This window comes from Pangasianodon hypophthalmus, chromosome 8, assembly GCF_027358585.1.
Source record: "Pangasianodon hypophthalmus isolate fPanHyp1 chromosome 8, fPanHyp1.pri, whole genome shotgun sequence".
Classification (NCBI taxonomy): domain Eukaryota; kingdom Metazoa; phylum Chordata; class Actinopteri; order Siluriformes; family Pangasiidae; genus Pangasianodon; species Pangasianodon hypophthalmus.
Genome location: NC_069717.1, coordinates 1,008,326 through 1,032,772, shown reverse-complemented (window position 1 = coordinate 1,032,772; position 24,447 = coordinate 1,008,326). Strand labels below are relative to the sequence as shown.

The following is a 24,447-nucleotide window of genomic DNA, read 5'->3' as shown; positions in this document are numbered from 1 at the left end:
CTCTGCTTCCTTTTAATATTCTGGAAGAATTAATTAACAAATCTTTGTTTAAACACTAAGAAAGAAAAAGCTGAGAAAGGAGCGATAAGTAAATAGCAAACGTTAATAGAAACACACTGTTACAATTACAATTACAATTTTTTATTTATTAAACAGCGACATGTCATACTTTTTATCCATTTATACTTACAATTAAAGTTGTGGAACGTTGGTGAAATGAGTTAGTTCCTGTTGTCGCTTACGTTATAGCAGCTATAAACACTCGTTCCCTCACCAGAGCCTCTTTATTCTCTCTCTTCAAGTTAATAAGATAAAAATAAAATCGCAGCTTGTTACACATGTTACTGAGAAACCGTAAAGAAGCATAAACTCCTCTGTCCTGAAGACGTCGGAAAACTTAAAGCTACAGCTTTACCTCTGACTGTTACAAAGCGCTGACACTGGAGACTCCTTCCATCAATGTTAAATAAACCCATTTCTCCTTACAGAAAACTTCACCACATCAACGACTACACATTTGTCCCTGTGAATGAGCTGTTGCTATAGAAACGATAACGTATTAGAGCGAGCGCATTAATATAAACCTGCGCTACTGTCAGAGCTGCTGTTATAGAAAACTAATCAACACCTTCTGACCAATCAGAGTGCAGAATTCAGCAGCGCTGTGGTGTGAAGTGAAATAATGAAGGGAAATATTAACTGCACAGCAAAAGCTTTAGTAAGCAGTGAATAAAACACAGCATCAGAGCCGCGGCGTAAAATGAAAAGCGAAGAGATTACACTTTAATCTGCAAACACAACACCAGAAACGCACTTTCTTTTTCATATAGCACAGAAATACACAAATAGCAGTTTCATTATTTCAGAGTGTGTGTGTGTGTGTGTGTGTGTGTGTGAGTAGGGTCCGCAGGGATACAGAGGAGAGCGAGGCAGTAAAGGGGAGCCGGGTGAGTGGGTAAGAGCTTCCAGGGTTTCTTTATGGATCACACTAATCATTTCTGTGCCTGTAACTGATTATTAAATATTAAATATTAATATTACACATGCATCGATACCGTTCTTTTTCAGGCTGAGTATGAGTGTGTGTTTTTTTCTACACATCAGTACTGATACTGACACTAAAATGAGCACACTACTTAACATGAAGTAATTGGGACATCACAGAACATTTTATTTAGCTCTGTTTATGTTGCAGTGTCCTGCTAGCGATGAACTCCTCAGGCTTAGACTTTATTACGTTTATGTTTTATATGGATCTTTAAAAATAAGCGCAAGGTGCTGTGAATTGCGTGGAGAACCTGGCGAAAGGAAGTGCACGTGTCTCAGTGCTCGCAGAAATGAAGTGCTCGACAGTCTCTTCACACGTCACGGCACTTTGCTCTCATTTTAATGACCACGTTCGCTGGTCCTGCTCAGCGTGCTCATGTCAGCCGTCCTCACGCTCTCGTTTTAATGCTGTGAAGATGTTTTATCAGGTGGTTTGTGTTGAAGGACGATGCTGTAGTTCCTCCTCTTGATATTTTCACAGTGTGCAGTCTGCTTTGCTTTGATCATTAATCGTGAAATACGTCCAGATCGGATGTTATTTCATGTCATCTGGTAATTAGTACGATAGGCTTACGTTACGTCGTAGTACCAGGTATCGGAGCATTTTTAACACGTGAATGAAAGGAGTATGCGAGAATGAAATTGGACTGATACGCGATACTGGTATCGATATCAATGCATCTGTAGTTAATATTAAACGTGGACATTTTCTTTAAGCATTCAGAGTTCGAAATGTAAAATGAGGCATTTCTTGACCTCAGGGTTACACTGGAGAACGCGGACCTCAGGGCCAGAAAGGCAGGAAAGGAGAGAAGGTAAAAGCACATCCTGTTTAACATTACACTGTGATTAGTTAAGAATAAACACTGATGTGGTTTTTGTTTGTTTGTTTACAGGGAAATAAAGGCGAAGCTGGCCTGACTGGAATCACTGGCTATGTTGTAAGTGAATACGTACACACAATTGTAATGTTTTTTGGTTTGAGCTAAATTACAGACTTCATAACATAACATCATGCACACGTTTGCTTCTTTCATCAAGTGCAAGTTCACGTAAATATTGTCAGTGAGTGCTTTACAATTTCACTGAAACCAAAATGAGTCCTGTGATGTAATGTCAAAGTGGCACAACTGTAACAAAAACACACAAAGAACGCTGTGAACTTTTATACACAGTTCTGTGCAAAGGTCTTAGACACATGTAAAGAAATGCTGTAGAGTAAAGACGCCTTCAAAAATAATGAAACTCAATGTTTCTACATTTAAAAAAAATACTATAAAGAGCAGTAAACAGTAATAAATGAAACAAAGTCAAATAAAAAAAGTCAAAGGAAATGAGCTGGAAGTGTTACTGAGCATCTTGCAGAAGCAGCCACAGTTCTTCTGGAGACTTTGACTGTCGACTCGCTTCTTATTTCTGCAGCGAAACCCAGCAGCCTTCATTATGTTTTTGTCTGAAAAGTGTCTCTTATGGAATCTGCTGCTTTCTTTACTGACATACAAACATTTTTCTGTAACATTTCATTTTGTGCTGGAAAACTAATGTTTGGAATCTAAAATGTTTTTGTACTGAATCAATAATGTAGAAGTCAGAAAATAAACATCTATAACAAAGTATGTACTAAAAAAGGGGGTGCCAAGACTTTTGCACAGTACTGTATATCAAAAAAAAAAAAAAAGAAAAAAGAAAAATCTAATTACACCATCAGACATTCACTACTCTGTATGACACGGCTTTGAACGCAGCTTGGAAGATATGAATTAATTACAAAAGATCATCGGATGTCGATTCCGCACATGTGAAGAAGTTCACGCTGAACGATCGCACGTTTATACGTGGTGTAACTGGTAGTGGTGATGGTGTTGTGTTTTCAGGTTATCCATCCATCCATCTGTCCGTCTGAGATTCTCGTTATCGTTAGCGCGATGTCTCAGGAGTGAGTGGTTGAATGATTGTAGGATTTATATGGAGTTATGATTGTAACGATTTTGGACTTGATCCAAACAGGGTCAAGGTCACAGCAAGGTCACATGTCTGAATTAGTTTTTCTTTAATAGCTTCCTTCATGTTTGAAGTATATTTTAAGGGCATTCAAATTAGTAAGATGGAGAATGGACTTGCTGGAGGCGGAGGCATCATCGTCCATGCTGTTGGCGTCGAGTTCGACTTGTTATTTTTGTTTGTTTTCATTTTTTTCCCATGTGACTTTGTTGTTATAATACAGTAACCCTGATTACTATGGTAAGGCTTCTATGGTTTAATTATAATTGTATGATTTGAACAAAAAGGATGATCTGAATTATCTGTACACAAGCACGAATATAAGCGTGAGCATCTTTTCTGTCAACACTGTAACCTTCTGCTGCTCTTAACAGTCCGAGAGCCTCTAAAGCAGGACTGTATGATTATAACAGGTGTTACAGGTATACCGCAGGCCACACCCATGCGTTCTCATGATCTGCATAGTTAGCACGCACAAACTCTGAAAGTATGCTAACAGTTAATATAGAGGTAGGAGTACGCAACTGAACACATTGCAGCTTATGAGCATGTAAGGAAACAATAATATTAGAAAAATACTTCTGGTTCGATTCTTTTACTCACCTGAGAGTGGACCAATCACGCTGGCTTTTCCAAAAGGACATGGAGAAGTGATGCGCTTGTACTGTATATGGATGTAATGATGTCACAGTCACATGTGTTTAGAGAAAATAAGTGTGTTACAATCATACTGACTCTCTCCTACTGGCTGAGAGGGAAAAGAAACTGATTTAATGATATTTATAATGCTTCAAAATGTTTAAATTAATAAAAACTGCACATGTTTAGGGGCCACCTGGACCTCGAGGACAGCGGGGGATTATGGGAGCACCTGGTCATCCTGTATGTTACTTTTTAAACCTCTTTTATATTTATACATTTTTATATTAATCTTTATTTAAGATTTTTACCTCGTAATCCCTGATGTGTTGTTTAGGGAGAACCTGGATGGCCCGGGTTTACAGGAGCTCCAGGTCCAACAGTACGTCATTAATTCTATTTACAGTATATTTATCTTTCTCTTTTACTCTTTAATAATATGCTAATCGTGTCCTGCAGGGTCGTATGGGGCCGAGAGGTGCAAAGGGCTTGAGTGGAGTTAAAGGACCTCCTGTAAGAGCGATGTTGTGTTCTACTTAAAAAAAAAAAAAGTGAAAAAAAAAAATTCAAACTGAATTTAAGGATTAAAGTTAATCGTCTGTGTTCAGGGTCAGCCTGGTGAGATCGGCGCGAGAGGAGAGGTCGGGAAACCAGTGAGTCTCACACACACACTTTACTTTAATTAAACAATTTTTTGATTTCTGTCACAATATACCACTTTGGTGGAATTAAAAAAAAAAATTCAGGAGACTTATTTTAAATGTCACAAAATCAAGAACAAACCTTTAATAATTTGAGTCCTAATAGTGAAATGTGGTTTCAGAAAGTTTCTTGAAAATATAATTTGCTGCTGATTGTCAAGCAAAAAGACAAAAAAAAACAAATATCAAAAAGCCAGGAAAAAAAATAATATTGAAAAAAAAAACAAAAAATACACAAATACCAATAACAAAAAATTTCAAAAAAACTCACAAAGTAAAAAAATACCCCCCAATAAAAATCAATTAAAAAAATACCCCCAAATAAAAGAAATATATAAAATAAATAAATTATTTTATAATTCTCACAGTACTATGTGTAATTATTAAGACCCTATTAATCAGAATATGTGACTTCAAGCACATCCGTGTGAGTGACGTGTCTAAATGTACAAAACTTATGTCTTAACCCTTTCTCGCACTACACTGGCGTTCCATTCTGCTGGCGAAATGGAAATCAACATATTGGAGACTTTCATTTAGTATAAACAAATGAATTATTGTATCGCCGTAAGTCTGTTATAATATTAGTCAGGACACTGTTGGGTTTCTGTGTGTAGAGTATCGTGACTCTGAGCCCCCTGCTGGGCAAACAATTCACACCTCTCCACAATAACATCAGTACAGAGATAAAACACACAGCATAACTAAAGCTTATTGATAGTAAAACACTGTATACCACTGCCACAATAAAATGCTAACATTTAAACCTAGCAGGGTTGGTAACAAAATACTCATGAAAGACTGCAAACTGTTAAAGCCCTGAGTGCCTACTTTCATCCTTTCATAGCCATTAAGCATTACTGTGGAGTTTATAAAGATACACATATAAATTCAATGCTGGACACACGGCATGGACACGCCTAAAGCAGGCGGAAGTTCATTTTTTGGCCTCTGGTAAAAGGAGTTAATTAATGTTATATGTTTAATGTTATTTGTTAATAAAATGTGTGTGTTCAGGGAGATCCAGGTTCTGATGGCATTACCGGATTTCACGGAGACGGCGGGCCGCAGGTATGATGTGTGTTTATCATTACTCTCTCACTGTAACCATGGAACAAGCGTCAGTGTTAGAAGAAAAGTCTTCTCATTAAAAATGATAAATATTATGTTTCCTTTTCTAATAACACAACAAATACAACAGCAATCGCTTTTTCAGGGCCGTAAAAAAGCGTTCAGGGTAACAACAAACGCCCTGACTGATCCAATTCTCTATATTGAATATTTAACTCAGTGAAAATGTTGTACTGTTTTTAATGATTTTAGGGTAAACCAGGGCGAGATGGACCTCCAGGTCCCAAAGGAGATCCTGTATGTCATTTTCTTCGACATTGCACAAATTTTACTTTACTTTTAATAACTTATATAATATTATATGTTTATGTTTATTGTATTCCATTTGTATCTCCTGTGTTTATTTATCTATCTACAGGGACAGATTGGAAATGAAGGAGCTATTGGAGACCCGGGACCACCAGGACCACCAGTAAGACTGCGTTTTTTGGTGTCAAATGATATATGCCGAATAATAAGTTGTTTAATACTAAAAAAAATCGATTTGACTAAATTTCTTTGTGGCCGAGGAACATCTCTACAGCGTGGTTTTAAAAAGCCAGGATGTGTGAATATTCATGAATGGGTATGAATATGCAAATTAGGCAATGCCCCTCATCCTCCTGCCATCCCCAGTACCCTAATATCGCTAACATTAGCTAGTTATCACAAGAATCAGATGAGTCTCAATTTATATCATTAAGGTTGTCATGTTACCATGGCAACCATCATTTTTTCCTCACTAACATTAGCTAACCTAACTACCCCGACAGTTAACATTAATCACAGATCGACATGCCTGAGCTTTACATCGCCGTATTCTAGGCTGATTATTTAACAGCAGTTGAATCAGTCCGAAGATAATGTTACCACGGCAACCACCATCTCATCCTCACTAACATTATCTGAGTTAGCAGGCTCGCTAGCTTAGCACAGCTGTGATTGATCCAAAGCTGTGAAGTTAAAGCGTTTCATACAGAGGTGTAAATGAGACAACGTGGAGTTTCTACGTAGCTTTGATGTTCTGGCTAATCAACATATTTATTATTGACGTTATTGATGAAGTGAGCCGTTGCTTTAATGTGTTTTGTTTCAGGGTGCTGCTGGAAAAGCGGGAAAACCAGGACCCTCAGGTGATCCAGTAAGATTATTTAACACCGTTCTTTAATTATTTAGCCATATAGAACGTACAATACCATTACAGCAAAAATTATATTTCACTTATTTGAACCATTTTCTTTTTAAAATTCAGGGTGTGAAAGCTGAGCGAGGAGATAAAGGAGATCCCGGTGAAAAAGGAGAACAAGTGAGTTTATTCTATATTTATATCATATTTTATATTTTATAAATTCACCTGGTGGAAAAGCTGATTCGCTGAAGGAAATGAAGTGTGAAAATTAGATTTAATTTTTAATCAAAATAGTGTTGATTTAAATGTGATAAGCTAATGCTTAATTAAAACACTATCTGACCATCAAAAGCCAAAAGAGAAGAAAAGATCACAATTTCTCTATTTCAGTTATAGATGTCAGATGTAGCTAGCTCGGCTAAGCTTACCTCAATCTAGCTAAGTCAGCTAGCTAGTTAGCCTTGTGATTGAAAAACACGGAATAAACCAATCTTGACTTTTTTACAGTTATATAAGTATCATTTAAATATAATAAGTTAGAAATTAAGTTAATAAGATAAGTATTTGTTCAAAAAACGAGGTAAAAAAACACTTAAAATGTTTTTTTTAAGTTACCTCAGTGATATTTGGCGCCTCGTGCCTCAGTCTGCTTTTTAAATTTTAATGGTCGTCCAGTTTTCCTGTTTGATTGACATTTAGTCAAACCAATGAGTAAACAGATAAGCTCTTCAAGCTCACCACTTTTAAATATAATGTTATTTGAAAAAATGTTCTTATCAACACTGCATGCAGAACGTTTATCCATGATGTATAGCGTTATAAGAATGTTTGTATCTCACTTGGTGAGAACCTTTAAATAATGTTAGGGAAAGTTCTGGGTAACTTCTCTGTTAACTGGTATTATTCCATCATATCCAATAAAACTTAGCAACATGGAAAATGATAAACAAGTCTTCCATTGAAACAATGGCAGGTTTAAATCCCTGGTGATCACGTGTGCAGCCGTGTTATTTCACTGAATGACCAGTAGATGGCATTTCACAGGTATCACTATATATACAGTACAGTACACTCCTTGGCAAAAGAAAAAAAAAGCAAAAAAAACAAAAGAAAAACCTAACTTTAACCTTAACCCTAACCCTAACCTTAACTCTAACCCCTAACCTCTAACCCAAAAAGGCAAAATATGAAGCTTTTAATGATCTTAACAACAAATTATTGGTCAGGAAATTAGCAGGAATGAAACAGATAGATAAAGGAGCTCAGTATGTGGGAGCTTTTTCCTTTGATTTCTGTAAATGTTCTTTGTGGCTCTTGATGAGCTGCATCAGGTGGCAGAAAACCAAATAATCACTAATCTTTTAAGAAAAAAAAATCCAAGAAGATATTTTTGGAACGTTTTGTACACCCGGACATGTTAGTTTGAATTTTACATAAAACATTTTAATCATTATCATGATTTTACCTTTGAATACAAGATGACTATAGAAGTGAATTTCCCTGTTTCTAGCTTTTCCCCAAACAGCAAAAAGGAAACCGGCGAATGGAGACACAGGAGCTCTCAGGAGAGCATCTGTTTCATTCCTGCTCATTTTCTCACCAATCATTTGTTGTTCAGACCATTAAAAGTTTCATATTTGGCCATATTTTTGGGCTTGGCCCATTTTATTTGCCCAGGACTGTACAGCAGGTGGATTTTGTGGATCTTTATTTGAAAGAAAGAACGAAAGAAATTTTTAATAAAAGGAAAAGTTTAATACACAGTGAGATGTAGGTGTTGTAGGTATTACCTGTTTCTCCTTAATAGTTAGATTTTTTTTAGAAACGTGCAGCTAAACAATTATTAGTAAAATGATTGTTACTCTTTAATTGCGCTCCTAAGCCAGTGTCTCAGAAAAGAGATAATAGATCATAAACAAATGCTCCTAATAGTATGTGTGGAGTTCATAAAGGTTATACGATGCACTTCACAGATAACGTTTATGCACAATCGCTTCCTGGCAGAATATTTATTTATTTGTTTGTTTGTTTGTTTGTTTGTTTAGAGGGAAGACCTCTGACTTTTGGTTAATGGGTGATTTTGCATAAGTCAGGTAGCTAGCTATGCGGTTTATGAAATTGTACAATGTCATGGATTTGTCACCTTTTATGAGCCCCAATGAATTTCAATTCAATTCAGATTTTTTTATTTCAACAATGGAACATTTTCATAAACCAGATTTGCAGAAAAAATGTAATAATTTGGCGCTCATGCTTTTGAATCTTCCTGTGAAGTTGACAATATTACATTAAAATCATATTGAAATACATTGTGTGTGTTATCAGGGTTCTCCAGGACCTCCTGGTTCTCCCGGGTTCCGTGGTCGAGCAGGTCGTTCAGGTGTTCAGGGAGAACCCGGGCCGAGTGGATCCACTGGATCACCAGGACCACAAGTAAACTTTTCTGGCTTTGTTCATACTTTGTTTCAAATGATATTTTTGTAATAATGTGTGATGTTTAATCTTTTAGGGTTTGGAAGGAGGTGCTGGAGATCAGGGCAAACAAGGCAAAGACGGCCCCAAGGTAACGAATGTCATAAGAATGAAGGAAGACAGAGTGCAAAATTTTCATTTCTAAAATATAAATGCTTTCATCTTCAGGGGGAACGAGGTCCTGATGGTATAACTGGAGTTCCGGGACCAAGAGGTGATAAGGTACTCAATCAGAGAATTGACCATTTAAAGTATAAATATTGTCTTAAATAAAGTAGCTTGAATGAAGCTTGAATGAAAAACAGGACAGAAGTGTGATAAAGCTCTTACCTTTGCAATCAGACCTATCCTAGACCTTCCCTAATGAGCATGGCCTGATTGATTTGATTGAGCAGCTTGATTGACAGCCCTTTGCCTGTGACTCCGTCTATGACAGCACTCAAGCAACTAAACACAAGTGACAAAACTCAGGATTGCTCTATCACTTAATGGTTCTTTGTCTTGTTTTTTTGCTGGAAGCCCTTCAAGTCTCTATGTAGAACCCTACGACAGAGTATTTACCTTTCAGATAAAGTTCCAAGTACAACCTATTTAATATGGTAGAACCCTTAACCATCCTAAAAACTCCATGAGGAATGCGTTTTTGTGTGAATGCATCAACCTACCATTGTTATTGCAGTTATCACAGTAGATTATGTTCACTAGGTTCTCTTTTGCTTGCTACTTCCACTTGCTAGCTAGCGGCCTCTCATTAGTTACCTCATGTTACCTACCTCTCTATTTACCTCTCACTAGTTTCCTTATGTTCGCTGGCCAACTTTCATTTGCTTGGCTGCTTTTGTTTGCTTGGCTGCTTGATTTTCCAGACTGGAATTAATGGAATTAATTTCTGGATTAAATAATGTTTTAAAAGGTCATCTTTTTATTGATTCTTGAATGATATTAGAGAGAGAAACATCACAGATTAATGTTTTTTCTCAAAATGAAAGGGTCGGCCGGGACGAGGTGGATTCACTGGTCTGCCAGGACCTTTGGTAAGACCATGTTCGTTTGTGATGATAGCTGACTTTAGCTAAGATAATGATGTTACTGTTCTTATATACACACTCTGTTGGTTTTTATAGGGGCAAATGGGAAAATCAGGAGAGCGAGGACCTGAAGGAGAGCCTGGTATCAAGGTTCCTGTGTACATCAGACTAATTATCTTTGTAGATAAAATGATGATATTGAAAATAATAATTACTGCAGATATTCCCAGTATATGACATGTTTTGTTTAATATGTTGTATTCTGGGCTTGCAGGGTAGAGCAGGATTTCCAGGAGGACCTGGAGCGAAAGGCCTGAAGGTAAGAACTGCTGAAGAACACTTTAAACATAGCTAACCAGAGAACTTCAAAAACATATTCATAATTAGAAGCATTCAGCCTTGACACTGAGTCCACCAGCATCCTGTATGCCATAACCCCTAACCCATGAATCCTAAAGCCTTGACTCCTAACTTCTAGCTCAAACTAACCCTTAATAACTAGTGTTCAAAATGCAGGGACCATGTAAACTTTAACCACTAACTGTAAACCTTAACTCCTATCTTATAGCTAAAACTCTAAAATCTATTTCTTCACCCAAATCCTTAACTATAAACTTTCCTAGAGTTAAGGTTAGGCTAATTCTTAACTCTAACCTCAATCCATAATAACTTTATCATCTAACTCCGAACCCTGAGCCCCGATTTCTAGCTCAACATCAAGAGTATCCTTAATCTTTAAACTAGTGGTCAATCAGCCAGGACCTTCTAACTCACAAGCCCAAAATATGAGACAGCATAACCGCTAATCACAGACGTTAGTGGTCACTCAGTCAGGACCTTGTAACTCTTAACCTCTAACTTATTAGTCAGAGAAGCAACCAAGAGGCCAAGCGTAACGCTCAACTTGATGCTACCACCACCATGCTTCACAGTTGGGATGGTGTTGTCAGGGTGATGAGTAGTAGTTGGTTTCTACCAAATGTAGAGCTTTGAGCCAGGGACAGAATGTTGGTCTCATCAGTGCAGAGAACATTTTTCACATGTTTGCCAAGTCTCCAGCATGACTTCTGGCAAAGTCTAAACAGGATTTCATACAACACGCTGCTCTTCCATAAAGCTCAGCTCTGTAGAGTGTTCTGGGCTGCCATGTCCTTCAGGGTCATCCTTGACTCCTTGGTTGCTACACAGACTAATCCCCTCCTTACTTGGTCACCTGCTCAAATGGTATGGTTCCTAATCTCTCTCAGAGGGAGTATGATATGGTCATATGGGATTAGAGATCAGCCATATTTGAATCTAGATTTATTTCTTTTTTATGTAGGGACTGCAGGGTTTTCCAGGGATTCAAGGGCAGGATGGAATTCACGGTTCTCCAGTAAGAGCAGTGCATAATGAAGGATCAGTCATAACTAAGGTCATAGCAGTGAAAGTGCCAATGAAAAATGTTAAATTTACTTTCAGGGACTGACAGGAGCACTAGGAGCAAATGGAGACATAGGTTCTTCAGGACCCAGGGTGAGTAGAAGTCATTGAGAGCTTTATCCTGTGTCAGGATCATTTCCAGAGGATTTAACTTTCAGAACCATTGATGGACCCTGTTTGTCTTGCAGGGTTTCCAGGGAAAGCCTGGTGCTCCTGGTGTACAAGGTCCTGTTGGAAAAAGTGTGAGTAAAATTTTGGCTTCTCACAGCTCCATGGTCCAGGATTTGATCCTGAGCTCCAGTACAAGCTGTTTTACTAAAAGGATCTAAGAAGGATTATATTTTTTCACCTTAAAAACAGAACATCCATTTTTGTCCATGTTACTACAGATTGTGCCTTAAACTTGTTTTTTCTTTTACAGGGAGATCCAGGAAGTAGGGGAATTGCTGGCAAACCTGGAAAGCCTGGAGTGATGGTAAATATTAAAAGATCATTAGAATTAATATGCTGAAGTGCCAGTGGAGATTTTTGGAACATAGCCCATAGTTTGCTAGTTCATTGTGGTTATTTTGAATTGTAGAGATTTCTTCATATAAAGGTCTTCATATAATGATGTCCATGATGTCCTGACATAAATTACTGAATAGCCATTAAATTTGAGATGATCCTGCAATGAGATGAGATGATCAACAAGACTTAAGAATTTGGTCATCTTGACCAATAAAACGTCTTTATTTTTAATAGTTTGCTTCCTAAAGTGCAGTTGCTTCCTAAAGCCTGTAAACTGAGCACATTAATCAGCTGGTTAATCAGGTGTCAATGTTGGATCTTAAACTTGATTTACACGATGAAAAAGTTGTTTTGTGGTTTAACAACATTAATGAGCTGCTTAATCTGTATATCTGTGTTTCCCCACTGTGCTGCTGCAGAAAGTGCTTAATGTCATTTAGTGAAATGGGTTGCTAGCAAACTTAGCATCGCATCATGCTAACGTGTCTGTGTTTGTCAGGGAATCAAAGGCACTGAGGGTCCAAAGGGGCTTCCTGGCAGTCCAGGGCAGAAGGTCAGAACATATGAAAGCATTTAAATAACATTTCCTTTAATTGTATCAGAGATATTCTTCTTCTTCTTCTTCTTATTATTCTTATTATATTTGTTCCTGTCACTCTACGTGTTTGTAGGGAGTTCGAGGACATGAAGGTCCTAAAGGAAAACCTGGACGTCCAGTAAGTTCTCCTTTTAAAGTGTTCAAAGTGTTTCATCTCAATTTGAGACAGTAATATTAATATTTATTAATGTTTATTTATTTTCAGGGAGCTCGAGGTCTGCCGGGAGTAAAGGGTTACAGAGGACCTGCAGTAAGAAATCACTATAACAAATTTTATCAATAAAGTTTTTATTAGTCGTATTTATATTGCAAGGCCGTAACCACACATTGAACACTTGAGGTGAGCCAAAGGAGGTGGGTTTACTTAAAAAAATTATTATTATTTTTAAAATAATACTGTCAGAGCTGCTGTTATATAAAATTAATCAACAACGTCTGACCAATTAGAATCCAGAATTCAACAAACGATTGAAAATCTGTTTTATTTAGCAAAGAACAATGTAGATGTTTATTTAACATTTATGGAAGGAGTCTCCAGTGTCAGAGCTTTGTAACAGTCAGAGGTAAAGCTGTAGCTTTAAGTTTTCCGACATCTTCAGCACAGAGGAGTTTACGCTTCTTTGCGGTTTCTCAGTAACATGCGGAACAAGCTGCGATTTTTTTACTTCAAGAGAGGGAAAAAAGAGAGGCTGGTGAGGGAAAGACTGTTTATAGCTGCTATAATATAAGTAAGAACAGGAAGTCATTTGTGTTACACCACCCTGTCGTTCATTATTTTCCTGTAACTGCATGCACGGTTGTATTACTTACTTAATGTTGATGGGGCCTGAATGTTGGCATCATTTTGATTGTTTCAGAAATTGGAAACTGTAGTGTGTAAAATAATACAAAAGGCTGGTATTAGGAAAAACAGTTTAGTCATACCCACCTTAATTTATGTCATGTTTACAGCTTTGCTTATATGTTTATGTTACAGGGTGTACAGGGGAATATGGGTGTGTGGGGTAAGATCGGCCTCCAGGGGTCACCAGGAGATCAAGGGCCTCAAGGACCAGCTGGACCTGTAGGGGTGCCCGGATATCCGGTATAGAATATTTAAAAAAATTATTTATTTTCAAAGAATTTCAAAAATTATCCAGTGCTTACATCACTACTGATGTCATTCCATCTTAATAATTTCCTCCTTCAGGGCAAAGATGGACCAGTAGGAGCTTTCGGACCTCAAGGAGAAACAGGAGATAAGGTTCGTTATTATAACCAAATGGAATATTGATATTATATTCAATTATAATCCTGTTTCACTTTGTTTCTTTGCATGCAGGGAGTAACAGGAGCAGAGGGAGTGGAGGGAGTGTCAGGTGTCGATGGTGAGGAGGTAGACTGATTACTGTGTTGATCAGATTGTGGAAAGTTCTTAAAAAGGAATTTTTGTAAATTTGGTGAATGAAATTAAGTGAAATCAGATTTGTTCCTTGATTCTGTAACGCCGTGTTTCAGGGCGCGGTTGGAATCATCGGCTCAGTCGGGCCTCTGGGATTTAAAGGACCACCGGTGAGTTTGAGTTTATTTTTTGTTTTGAGATTTAAACACCTCTGATTTCTATCTGATAAAAAAAATTATTTAAAAAAATTACACCATAAACTAAAATTATCACAGTCCTTTACAGATTTTGTCTCAACACTAGGCAGTATCAATGGGGCGGTAATAGGGTACAGAAGAAAAATAACGGGGTACCAATGCGCCATTGATTAGGTACTAACCAGCACTAGTTACCCATAAGGCACTAGTGAGGCACCAATGGGACACTAAAATGTACCAACGGGATGTTAGTGTTGTATCAGTAGGACATTATTGGAAAAAAGGAATAAATAGGGTACCCTTAAGACACTAGTTAGGTATCAATAGGGCACCAAAAAGGTACAAATGGGACACTGAAGGGTAGCAATGGGGTGTCTTTAGGTCACTGGTGGGGTAGCACTGATACTAAAGGGGTACGTGGTGTACCAATAGAGTACATGTGAGGCAGTAGTGAGGCACCAATGAGGCACTAAAAGCTATCAATGGGTAACAATAAAACACTGGGAGGATATCAATGGGGAACTGAAGGAGTACCAGTGGATATCAACAGAACACTACCAACAGGGCACTAATGGGGGACCAGAAGGAACTATTGGGGTATTAAATATATCATTAATGGGATTTTGATGTGGCAGAAATAGGGCACTGATAAGGTTCCAATGGGACACTAAAATCTATCAGTGGGTCACCAACTGGGGAACTAATGATACCAGTGGGGTAGCAATAGGACAATAGAGGTCTATCAATACAACCAACAGGGCACTAGCACTAGTAGGGCATGACTGGGGCATTAAATCAACCAACAACCCTTAGGTCAGTGGTATTGTATGAATGTGCCACTAACAGGGCATCAGTAAGGTATTAATAGGGCACTAATGGGTGCCAGTGAGACACTGAGGGGTTAGCAAGTGGGAACGCTTGGGATATTAATTGTGTACTAAATTGTGTAAGCACCGGTGGAGCTTCAGTCCAGTGCTTCTTCATTTCTCACACTGACACTATTTTCTAGAATTTTATGAGCATGAGGAGCCGATGTCAGGAATCCGTAGGATCCTTGATCATGAGCCAAATGTAGAACCATGTGTGCCAAAATCTACAGCCTTTTCCCACCACACTGCGGCCGTTTGTCTTTCTGTTTGTCCGCCTGTCCTCACTGCACTATGAGACACACTGTATGGAAAGTTTATGTGTTTCAGGGTGAAAAGGGAAGTCCTGGATTCCCTGGAGTTCCTGGATTAAAAGGTGTCAGAGGAGAAAGAGGGCATCGAGGACCAGCGGGAATAAAAGGCACGCCTGGACGAGAAGTACGTAGTGAAACATCAAGAAGTACACTACATACTAATCATCTACTTGATGTTCTGTAACAAGTTTCTTATAAAAAAAAAGATGTGGTTCATTATTTCACTTTGAACATGGGTAATTAATGTGGGGTTTTTTTGTTTGTTTTAGGGACAGAGTGGCCTTCAAGGGCAATCGGGAGAGCAGGGACCCCCTGGAGAAAAGGTAACCATTGATTCAGAGTCAGCAGGGAATGTTCAGTATGCAGGGAAGTTTCCTTGTAGAGTTGTGTTACACATTTATGAGTCTACATTCAGATTCTTAAAATCACCTGCGTGTAGTTCACGTCTGTGAGGTTGCCAGATTTTTCTTGAGTAGACACGTTCCGAGACGGGGGTTTTCAATAGCGTCTAGACCACCGCTTTTAAACACAAACGCTCACCTTTAAAGCTGAAAATAATCAGGGATAGAAAATGCAGTCTGAAGAAGGTGTCTAAGGTGCTTTCTAATGTAGTACGATACGTAACACACTGCATGTCTACAGGGTCAGTCTGGTTCCAGAGGACGTCCGGGTTCAGCGGGTAAATATGGACCAGGCGGTAAAACCGGACCCGATGGTGCAAAGGGTGATAAAGGTGAACAGGGACTTACTGTGAGTACCTTTAACCTTACAGGAGAAAATATTAATATTATATCTTATAATAAACACAGACACACACATCTCCAGCAGTGAGTTTTCTTTGTTTTTATTCGTATTATTTCAGGGCGAGAGCGGGATCCTGGGGCCTCCAGGTCCTGCAGGTGCATCAGGATTATCAGTAAGTGTTTTATGTGTTTCATTAAATTCAATTCAATGTCAGTTAAATTTGTGTTAGTTAGAAATTTATCTCCTAATATCACCTAAATACAGGGTTTAATCGGAAACAGAGGTCTTGCTGGAAGAAATGGACGCCAGGGGCTGAAAGTAAGTTTCGTTTGTGTAATGAAGGTGCACATTAACAGTGTTTTTGTCTCGTTTAATTCACTGTGATTTTTTGGTGTTATGTTGGTTGATAGGGAGATTTTGGTGAACGAGGGAAACCTGGAGCGCAGGGGGAACCAGGACCAGCAGTACTTTTTTTTTTTCATTTATGAAACAAAACACAATTATATCGTAAGTAAAATGACTGTGTTTAATTCTAACTGATAATTTCAGGGTATTGAAGGGTTGAGAGGAAAGAAAGGAGAGACTGGAGAACGAGGCAAATATGTGAGCCTTTTTAAAAATATACACAAATATAAAATGGCAGTTGCACGCTGTTATCAGGATTATATAGTATATAAAATACAGAGGTTTTGTAGAGGATAGTGGATATTCTTGTCATTTCTTTCTATAAAATGTATTTTGGTGAGGAGATATAGCAAAATTGCACACTGAATTTAGATTTTTTTAACGTATTAATTCTAATTAACTGTATTAAATTAAACATCACTCGGTGTTTCTTGGTTATCCTGCATATTTGAAGAGTTTTCTTCCAGCTCAAAAAACGTTTTATTTGTTTAGGGACCTGTGGGACCCCTGGGTCCTAAAGGGCCTCCTGGAGAAAAAGGCACACCAGGACCTGCTGGACCGCCAGGTAACACGGGGGTCAAAGGTCACCCAGGACCAAAGGTGAGTGTCCAAAATTGTGCTTCAGTTGTTTGTTTTCTTGTTAATGTATTTAATGGATCAAGTGTTTGTGTGTCTTTGAATCAGGGGGAAATGGGACTTCCTGGAAACAGAGGCAGCAAAGGCATGGCTGGAAAACCGGTGAGTCAGTTTTAGTCTTGGTTCATCTTTATTCCTTTATTTACAAGTACATCCTTATAAAAATACCACCAGTAGACGTATCCAGAACATTTGCCAGAATGAGTAAATAACTGATTTCTGCAGGGAGTTCAAGGCTTGAACGGAAAACGTGGCTCTCGTGGGAATCCAGGGAAACCAGCAAGTATCGCTGTCACTCAGAACTAAAGTTTATGTCTTATGTACTCTATTAACACACCTGATTAATATTAATTAATAAAAATAAAGTCAAATCTTTATTTGTCGTTGCTTTGTTTCAGGGTCTCAGTGGCACTGATGGTTTACTGGGAGTTCAAGGCAATGAGGGAGATCCGGTAAGATTAATTCGACTTCATTTACTGATACAGAGACTATGTCCCATTTTCCCCTACGCTTTCCTTATATGGTCATTGTTTCGCTGTTCCTGCTACAAGTTCTCCACAGCAACACCTGTCTGCTGTTGTTTTTTTGTAGTTATATTTCTACATCATTAATTCTGTAGTACCTTAGATCCATAATGATTTAATTTTTAAGGTCTCTGGTTCCATAGCTAGTTAGTTTATTGGTTCTGTAGCTCTGAAATTCCGCAGTCTCTATTATGCTGTTTCTTTACTTCTTAAGTTACTTAATTTCATAGTGACATAATTTCCCAACATTAATTAATTCTGTAGTACTTTAGATCCAGAGCTTTTCATTTTTAAGGATGTTAGTTTTGTGGTTCTCTTGTTGGTTAGTTCACTGGTTATGTGTCTGTAATTCCATAGTTCTTTAGTTCCTTCCTTTCTCGGTTAGTTCAATAGTTATTTAGTTTTACACTTTATGAATTCCTTTTCTGGGTCTCTAGTTCTTTAATCCCTTACTTCCCTAGCTTCTTAGTTTTTTTTATTTTTCTAGGTCCTTAACTCTGTAGTACCTTAGTTGCTTAGTTTTTCAGTTCCATGGTTCTCTAGGTCTTTACCTCTGTGGTTCCTTAGTTCTATACTTACTTAATTCCATCATCCCTTTGTGTCCTAGTTATTTAATTGCCTACTTCCCTAATTACTTAATTTCATACTTCAATAGTTTTATAATTGTACAATTTTTGATGATTTATCACATTTTGTAGTCTAGCTGTCTGAACCCTCAGTCTGTCGTTTACTATCGGGTATTTGTAAAATCTTAAAGCTCTCATTTCTGCACAATGCAACATTTTTTACACTTCACACATTGTTTTTTGTTGTTGTTGTTGTTATTGTTGTTGTTGTTGTTGTTGTTGTTCAGGGTGACAGAGGACGTAGAGGACCCCCGGGAAGACCAGGAAAGCCTGGCAGACCAGTGAGTGGGTGAAACTGATCATTTATACTCTCGTAACTTTTGATTTGAGAGCAAATATTTCTGAAAAAAATCTGTGTTGAGATTATAAATTTATAAAACTCACAGGGTCCAGCAGGAGTTCCTGGGTTTCAGGGGAAACGAGGAGTGACTGGGTTAAAGGTACTTACACCACTTTTTATATTTGTAAATAGTTTTTCCTTTGAACTATAAAACGAAACATACGTTCTTACAGGGTTCCTCTGGAGAAACGGGAGAACCTGGACCTCCTGGACCTGTCGGTCCAAGCGTATGTTACAGAGTTGATCTAAATCAGTTCATTATAACTTACTTAAAGACATAAATTAAAATTCCATGAATTAAATTTATTATTTAAAGATTGAACGTGTGTTGTTTCTATGCAGGGGATTCCTGGACTTAGTGGTGAAAAGGGACACTTCGGTCTTCCAGGACAAAAGGTACAAAAAATCATCTTCATCAGGAAAAATTCACAAACTTCCCAAATATGTTTCACAAATATAACTGCACACGTAGAAGCTACTTTTCACTGTATGACTCACAAATCGTGAAGGAATTTCTTCTGAAATCTGTTGTCTCTGTTTCGTATAAATTACTCGCCCGGGTTTGTGACCAGAAAAGGCCGAGTTCTGGCAGTCTCACGAATTTTGACCCAAAATCTCAGAAAGTGAACACGGCTCCTCATGCATCTAAAAAATCCAAATGGAAATTCAACATTATAGAACTATCGAGAGGGACTCTCATGATTTTATTTGTATTGACTACACAATGTTCTTCTAAGACTGGTGTTAAAAAACAGCTTTCGTTCAAAGCACATGTGATCATCTGCAGGGAATTTCTGGTATCCCGGGAATCCCAGGAGCTGTCGGAACACCAGGACCGAAGGTAACGTTGATCCCAGAAGAAACACTTCAGCAAGTAGCCCAATTTCATGACTAAATAATATAAGCTTGGAAATGTTTCTCTTATTTTAAGGGAAAAGAAGGTGTTGCAGGACCTAAAGGCCAGGCAGGTCCAAAAGGTGCACAGGTACAGTTCTGTATTTATTTCTCTCTGCCCTTCTGCTATTTATTGTGTTTTTTATATTTCACTTTTTACATGTTTTCCACTGTCCATCTGTTTATCCATCCATTTATCCAAGGCTTCATCTACTGCTTTATCCCCGGATCTGTCCATCTATCCTCTTATCCAAGGATCAATCCATTCAGTCATCTTTTCTTCTCCTTATAGATTTATCCATCCATCCATCCATTTATTGATTCATACACTGCTTTATTCATGGATCCACCCATTCAGTCATCCAAGGATCCGTTCATCTCTTTATCCATGGAACAATCCACCCATTTACCCAAGGATTCATCCATCCAGTCATCCATTTGTCCATCCATGCATCCATCTATCCATCCAGTACTCCATGGATCCATTCATGCATCAGCATTTGGATGTTTCCATCCATCCATCCATTCTTCCATCCAACTGTCTAGTCATTCATCCATCTAGTCATCCATTCAGTCATCCATGGATCCATACATCTCCTTATCCATGGATTCATCCATGCAGTTATCTACCCCTGGGTCCATCCATCCATCCATCCATCCAAGTGTCAAGTATCTACCCATCCATCAGTGTATGGATCCATCTATCCATCCATGGTTCCATCCCTCCATCTGAGCTTGTATACTGCTGAATATGTAAGTTGCCAATTCTTTGAGGGTTTTTTTTCCACAAATGTGAAGTTGTTATTTTTTTGTCCAGGGTGATGCAGGTCCTCGTGGTCCTCCAGGTCAGCCCGGCCTTCCTGGTCTTCCTGTGAGTCACTTAGCAAAGATGAATTAATCAGTAATCATGATTAATCTCAGAGTAATGAAATGATCTAAATTAAATCCTGTTTTACCTCCACAGGGCATTTTAGGGAAGAAGGTAAAAGCATTCATGTCTTTTTTTTCCCTCTTTTTTAACCACTAGATCAATGAAGTGAGCAACAAACACTGTAACTCATACATGTACACGTAAATATTCTTTTCTGGATTATTTTGTATACAACTTTGTCTCCATAAACAGGGACTGAAGGGTGTGCGAGGATCCTCAGGGCCGAAAGGACAGACAGGACAAAGAGGAGAGCCGGTAACGCGGGTTTATTCATGCATGTAAACCGGCTTAAAGGGTAAAAAAAATAATTATGGATGATACTGTAGCACCAGAAGAGTGAGTGATAACTGAGAGGTTTGGATTACAGCCCATTCTGAAGTTAGATCTTATGATAGTTTATGATAGTTTAACACTTCAGGCTTTAAAAAACTGTCTGCTCCAATGACAAAATATTTCCCGTTAGATATACTGATAGATAATTTTCCTTCCCGTCGTGTTCTTTAAGGGGAAACCAGGACTTCCTGGACCTCGAAAAACAAAACAAAGCACCACCGAGACGACTCGAAGCGGATCACAAAATGTTGGTACAAATACATTTCTTTTGTTTTTAGCTCTGGTGTTTAACGTGTAAAGGATTTAATTAGAATTAGTTGTTGTATATAAAGACACGTAGGAGGCATGAAACGCTCTACTGAAGCATTCATCAGTGTACTACACTCTTCTCCTTCTCAGACAACCAAATTAAAATCTCACAGAAGCCAGAGATCTCAAAACTCTGCTCACGAGAACGCAGACGCAGAAGATCAGCCTCGAGGAACTAAAGAGCGTCCGGCGTCTACTTGCAGAGAGCTCGCACTCGATCATCCTCACCTCCAAGACGGTCAGAACGAGGGATTATTACACTTTCATTTCAGTTTTATCTTCAACAGCGTCGTTTTAGGGTCTGGAACAACATCTTAAAAATAAAATACAGTGTTATATATCTATTACATCCAGGGCACTTTAGTCTCTCTCTCTCTCTCTCTCTCTCTCTCTCTCTCTTCTCTCTCTCTCTCTCTCTCTCTCTCTCTCTCTCTCTCAGTGATTACTAGAGCATTACCTGAGGGACTGACTGTATAATATTAATATGAAATTGAACAATAATGGGATTTTGTGTGGAATGTAATTGTTGTCTGGAGCCAGAACAGGTGGAGAACTTGTAGCCGGAGCAGAGAACAGTTTGGTCCTCATCAGTTACTTCCTGTATTTTGTTAGTAATTTAAATATATTTATAATTTGAGATGTTTCACTCTTTTCTTTGCAGGATTTTACTACGTGGATCCGAATCACGGCTCTCCTTTTGATGCGCTGCAGGTTTTCTGTAATTTTACAGCCGGTGGACAAACCTGTGTCTCTCCTGTCCAATCACAGGTGAGCGAGAGAGACATTTTATTTACTCCATTTCTAATTTATTTTACTGTGTTTTATTCATTATATTTAGTTTTATGGTGTACAAATCCATCTGTACATAACTACTGAGAATCTTATACTTTTGTCTTACGCTGACATCTTGCATTTTGTCACTATTTTTTTTTATTCTTCTTTCTTTTCTATATTGATGCTTTGGCAGCAACAATCAAGCCAAAAGAGAGAGAGAGAGAGAGAGAGAGAGAGAGAGAGAGAGAACTGAGTGACAGGGTGGTGTGATGAAGCAGAGTTACTGTTATTACCCTGGTTATTTTCCTATAACAGCACATCCCCAAATGTTATATACCACTTTTTATCCATTTATAGTTACCTTTAATGTCATGATGTTGGTGAAACGAGTTAGTTCCTGTTCTCGCTTACGTTATAGCAGCTATAAACAATCGTTCCCTCACCAGCCTCTCTTTATTCACTCTCAAAGCGTAAACTCCTCTGTCCTGAAGATGTCGGAAAAGTTAAAGTTAAAACTCCTCTGACTGTTACAAAGCGCTGACACTGGAGACTCCTTCCATCAATGTTTAATAAACACATTTCTCCTTACAGAAAACATCGCCACATCAACGATGAGCTGTTGCTATAGAAACGATAACGTATCAGAACGAGTGCAGTAATTATAAATAAACCTGTGATTTGTAGCTGCGCTACTGTCAGTGTGCGAGAAAATGAGATATAAGATTGTAGAATATGAGAAACACGATATTGTCACTGTATTGAAATTATTTGTAAAAGTGACGTTTGTTTGTGATGTTTTTAGTTTGTAGGAACGCGGCGTGTGTCGACGGGAAACACATCACAGAGGTTTAGTGAAGTGCAGAGCGACTCCAGGGTAAGAAACTCAGCCGTAATCTTTTCATCTAAACGCTGCTTGTTTATTGTTTATTATATAAAGTGTGGAAGGTTTTTATTGTTACATAAATATGCTAACGGTAAACCCTCTGTTCTGTCATTTTAATTAAATTCTAATTTGTCTCTTTTTAAATTGCATAAAAATTTTATTAAAATTAAAATTAATATTAAATTACAAAGCAAGATTAATTTTAAAATAAAAAATGTAAACAAATAGGACTTATAATTATAGGATAATTTCAATAATTAAACTCATTCAAATCCATTATTTTAACAAGAAAAACAAATTTAATAAACAAAGAAACAAAGAAATAAATTAAAGCCATCTGTCAAAAAAATAAATAAATAAAAACAAGCAAATAAAAAAATGACATTTCTAAAAGAAAAACAAACATTTTAAAATGAGTAAAAAATAAATAAAACTGTCTTTTAAAAAGAAAAAACAAATAATAATAATAATAATAATAATAATAAATGCAATAAATAAATATATAAACAAATTGATGAAAGAATGAATGAGTGAATAAATAAATAGCTGATAAATAATAAAAAAATAAAAGCTAACTAATTAATTTAATTAAGCTAAATATTATAAATAATTTAATCAAGTAATACGTTGCTAAAAATCTAAAAAAAAGAATTACTAAAACTCCGCCTTTAAACCTCGTTATATTTTGGTGCACTGTATTATTATTTAAAATTAAAATTATTTCAGGTCGGACTTTTAGCTCAGAGCGCAAGTGTAAACTAGCATCAGCTACAAAAGGGGAAAGAAGAAAAAATATATAAAAATAAAAAAAGCTTATTATAATAATACTCTTTGCAGTTATTACAGATTTATAAATTAGTATAGAGACAGAGACATCGCTAGTTTCAAGGAAGTAAAAAAAAAACAAAAACAAAATCACATTTAAATGTGAAATTCTGAAGATTTGATTCTTTAATAAAAGATAAATCTCAGATTACGTTGCTAGTTTTTGTTTGTTATGGCGTGTATGTGTTAAACTTGTGTGATATCGGTGTTGATTGTTTGTTTTTGTGTGTTTGCAGGTTGAATATTCGCAGCTCGACGTTGTTCAGCTGAGGTTTCTGCGTCTGCACAGTGATTCTGTTACACAGACCCTCGTCGTGTCCCGATCCGCTGCTCCACGGCTCACTGCAGCAGATTTACATTTTCTGGGAGATTCTGGAAGTGAAATCCGTTTTTCCGATGCTGCTGAACGGAGGAACGGCTGTGAGGTGAAACACCATCCACGTTTAATTCCTTATTCTTTATAACAACGTGTGGATTTTATCTTTGATAAAACTTTTTAAATAAAATATATTTACTTGTGGTCTTTCAGACTGAATTTATACACCGCGAAACAATAAGTGTACAGAAATATACGGTCATTGGTGTTTGTTGTATTTTACATTTTAATCTACATTATTTAATTTATATATATAATTTTTTTAATTTACAGGTCCAGATAAGATTTTCAGGAAAAGGAGAAAAGATGAATCTGCTTCCCATCAGAGATCTGCGTTTATCAGAAGCAGAAAAACAGCAAGAAACAAACTTCAGAGCTGAAATTGGACCTCTGTGCTTTTTATAGCGCCATCCAGAGGCACTGAGGAGACAC

General features: G+C 37.5%; 1 protein-coding gene across 4 annotated transcripts in view; it reads left to right on the top strand.

Moving 5' to 3' along the window:
* si:dkey-21p1.3 (collagen alpha-1(I) chain) overlaps positions 1–24,447 on the top strand; it is a 42,132-nt gene that overhangs the window by 17,315 nt on the left and 370 nt on the right. For 2 of the 4 annotated variants that reach the window (XM_053236520.1, XM_034306650.2), the window contains exons 12-66: positions 902–955; positions 1,809–1,862; positions 1,944–1,988; positions 3,877–3,930; positions 4,025–4,069; positions 4,147–4,200; positions 4,296–4,340; positions 5,406–5,459; positions 5,712–5,756; positions 5,878–5,931; positions 6,595–6,639; positions 6,751–6,804; positions 8,953–9,060; positions 9,137–9,190; positions 9,268–9,321; positions 10,089–10,133; positions 10,224–10,277; positions 10,402–10,446; positions 11,449–11,502; positions 11,589–11,642; positions 11,738–11,791; positions 11,971–12,024; positions 12,559–12,612; positions 12,731–12,775; positions 12,863–12,907; positions 13,634–13,741; positions 13,847–13,900; positions 13,979–14,032; positions 14,155–14,208; positions 15,432–15,539; positions 15,685–15,738; positions 16,058–16,165; positions 16,278–16,331; positions 16,424–16,477; positions 16,570–16,623; positions 16,709–16,762; positions 17,057–17,164; positions 17,249–17,302; positions 17,426–17,479; positions 17,599–17,652; positions 18,578–18,631; positions 18,737–18,790; positions 18,864–18,917; positions 19,033–19,086; positions 19,478–19,531; positions 19,622–19,675; positions 20,402–20,455; positions 20,549–20,566; positions 20,708–20,770; positions 21,021–21,095; positions 21,248–21,395; positions 21,819–21,925; positions 22,734–22,805; positions 23,876–24,064; positions 24,289–24,447. The exon at positions 24,289–24,447 is cut by the window's right edge and continues 370 nt beyond it. In XM_053236520.1, the coding sequence (XP_053092495.1) occupies positions 902–955; positions 1,809–1,862; positions 1,944–1,988; positions 3,877–3,930; positions 4,025–4,069; positions 4,147–4,200; positions 4,296–4,340; positions 5,406–5,459; positions 5,712–5,756; positions 5,878–5,931; positions 6,595–6,639; positions 6,751–6,804; positions 8,953–9,060; positions 9,137–9,190; positions 9,268–9,321; positions 10,089–10,133; positions 10,224–10,277; positions 10,402–10,446; positions 11,449–11,502; positions 11,589–11,642; positions 11,738–11,791; positions 11,971–12,024; positions 12,559–12,612; positions 12,731–12,775; positions 12,863–12,907; positions 13,634–13,741; positions 13,847–13,900; positions 13,979–14,032; positions 14,155–14,208; positions 15,432–15,539; positions 15,685–15,738; positions 16,058–16,165; positions 16,278–16,331; positions 16,424–16,477; positions 16,570–16,623; positions 16,709–16,762; positions 17,057–17,164; positions 17,249–17,302; positions 17,426–17,479; positions 17,599–17,652; positions 18,578–18,631; positions 18,737–18,790; positions 18,864–18,917; positions 19,033–19,086; positions 19,478–19,531; positions 19,622–19,675; positions 20,402–20,455; positions 20,549–20,566; positions 20,708–20,770; positions 21,021–21,095; positions 21,248–21,395; positions 21,819–21,925; positions 22,734–22,805; positions 23,876–24,064; positions 24,289–24,420 (3,531 nt within the window). In that variant the 3' untranslated portion in view covers positions 24,421–24,447. Of the gene's footprint in view, positions 1–901; positions 956–1,808; positions 1,863–1,943; positions 1,989–3,876; positions 3,931–4,024; positions 4,070–4,146; positions 4,201–4,295; positions 4,341–5,405; positions 5,460–5,711; positions 5,757–5,877; positions 5,932–6,594; positions 6,640–6,750; positions 6,805–8,952; positions 9,061–9,136; positions 9,191–9,267; positions 9,322–10,088; positions 10,134–10,223; positions 10,278–10,401; positions 10,447–11,448; positions 11,503–11,588; positions 11,643–11,737; positions 11,792–11,970; positions 12,025–12,558; positions 12,613–12,730; positions 12,776–12,862; positions 12,908–13,633; positions 13,742–13,846; positions 13,901–13,978; positions 14,033–14,154; positions 14,209–15,431; positions 15,540–15,684; positions 15,739–16,057; positions 16,166–16,277; positions 16,332–16,423; positions 16,478–16,569; positions 16,624–16,708; positions 16,763–17,056; positions 17,165–17,248; positions 17,303–17,425; positions 17,480–17,598; positions 17,653–18,577; positions 18,636–18,736; positions 18,791–18,863; positions 18,918–19,032; positions 19,087–19,477; positions 19,532–19,621; positions 19,676–20,401; positions 20,456–20,548; positions 20,567–20,707; positions 20,771–21,020; positions 21,100–21,247; positions 21,396–21,818; positions 21,926–22,733; positions 22,806–23,875; positions 24,065–24,288 lie in introns of those variants that run through there. The other 2 variants (XR_004578586.2, XR_004578587.2) reach the window with 2 other exon arrangements.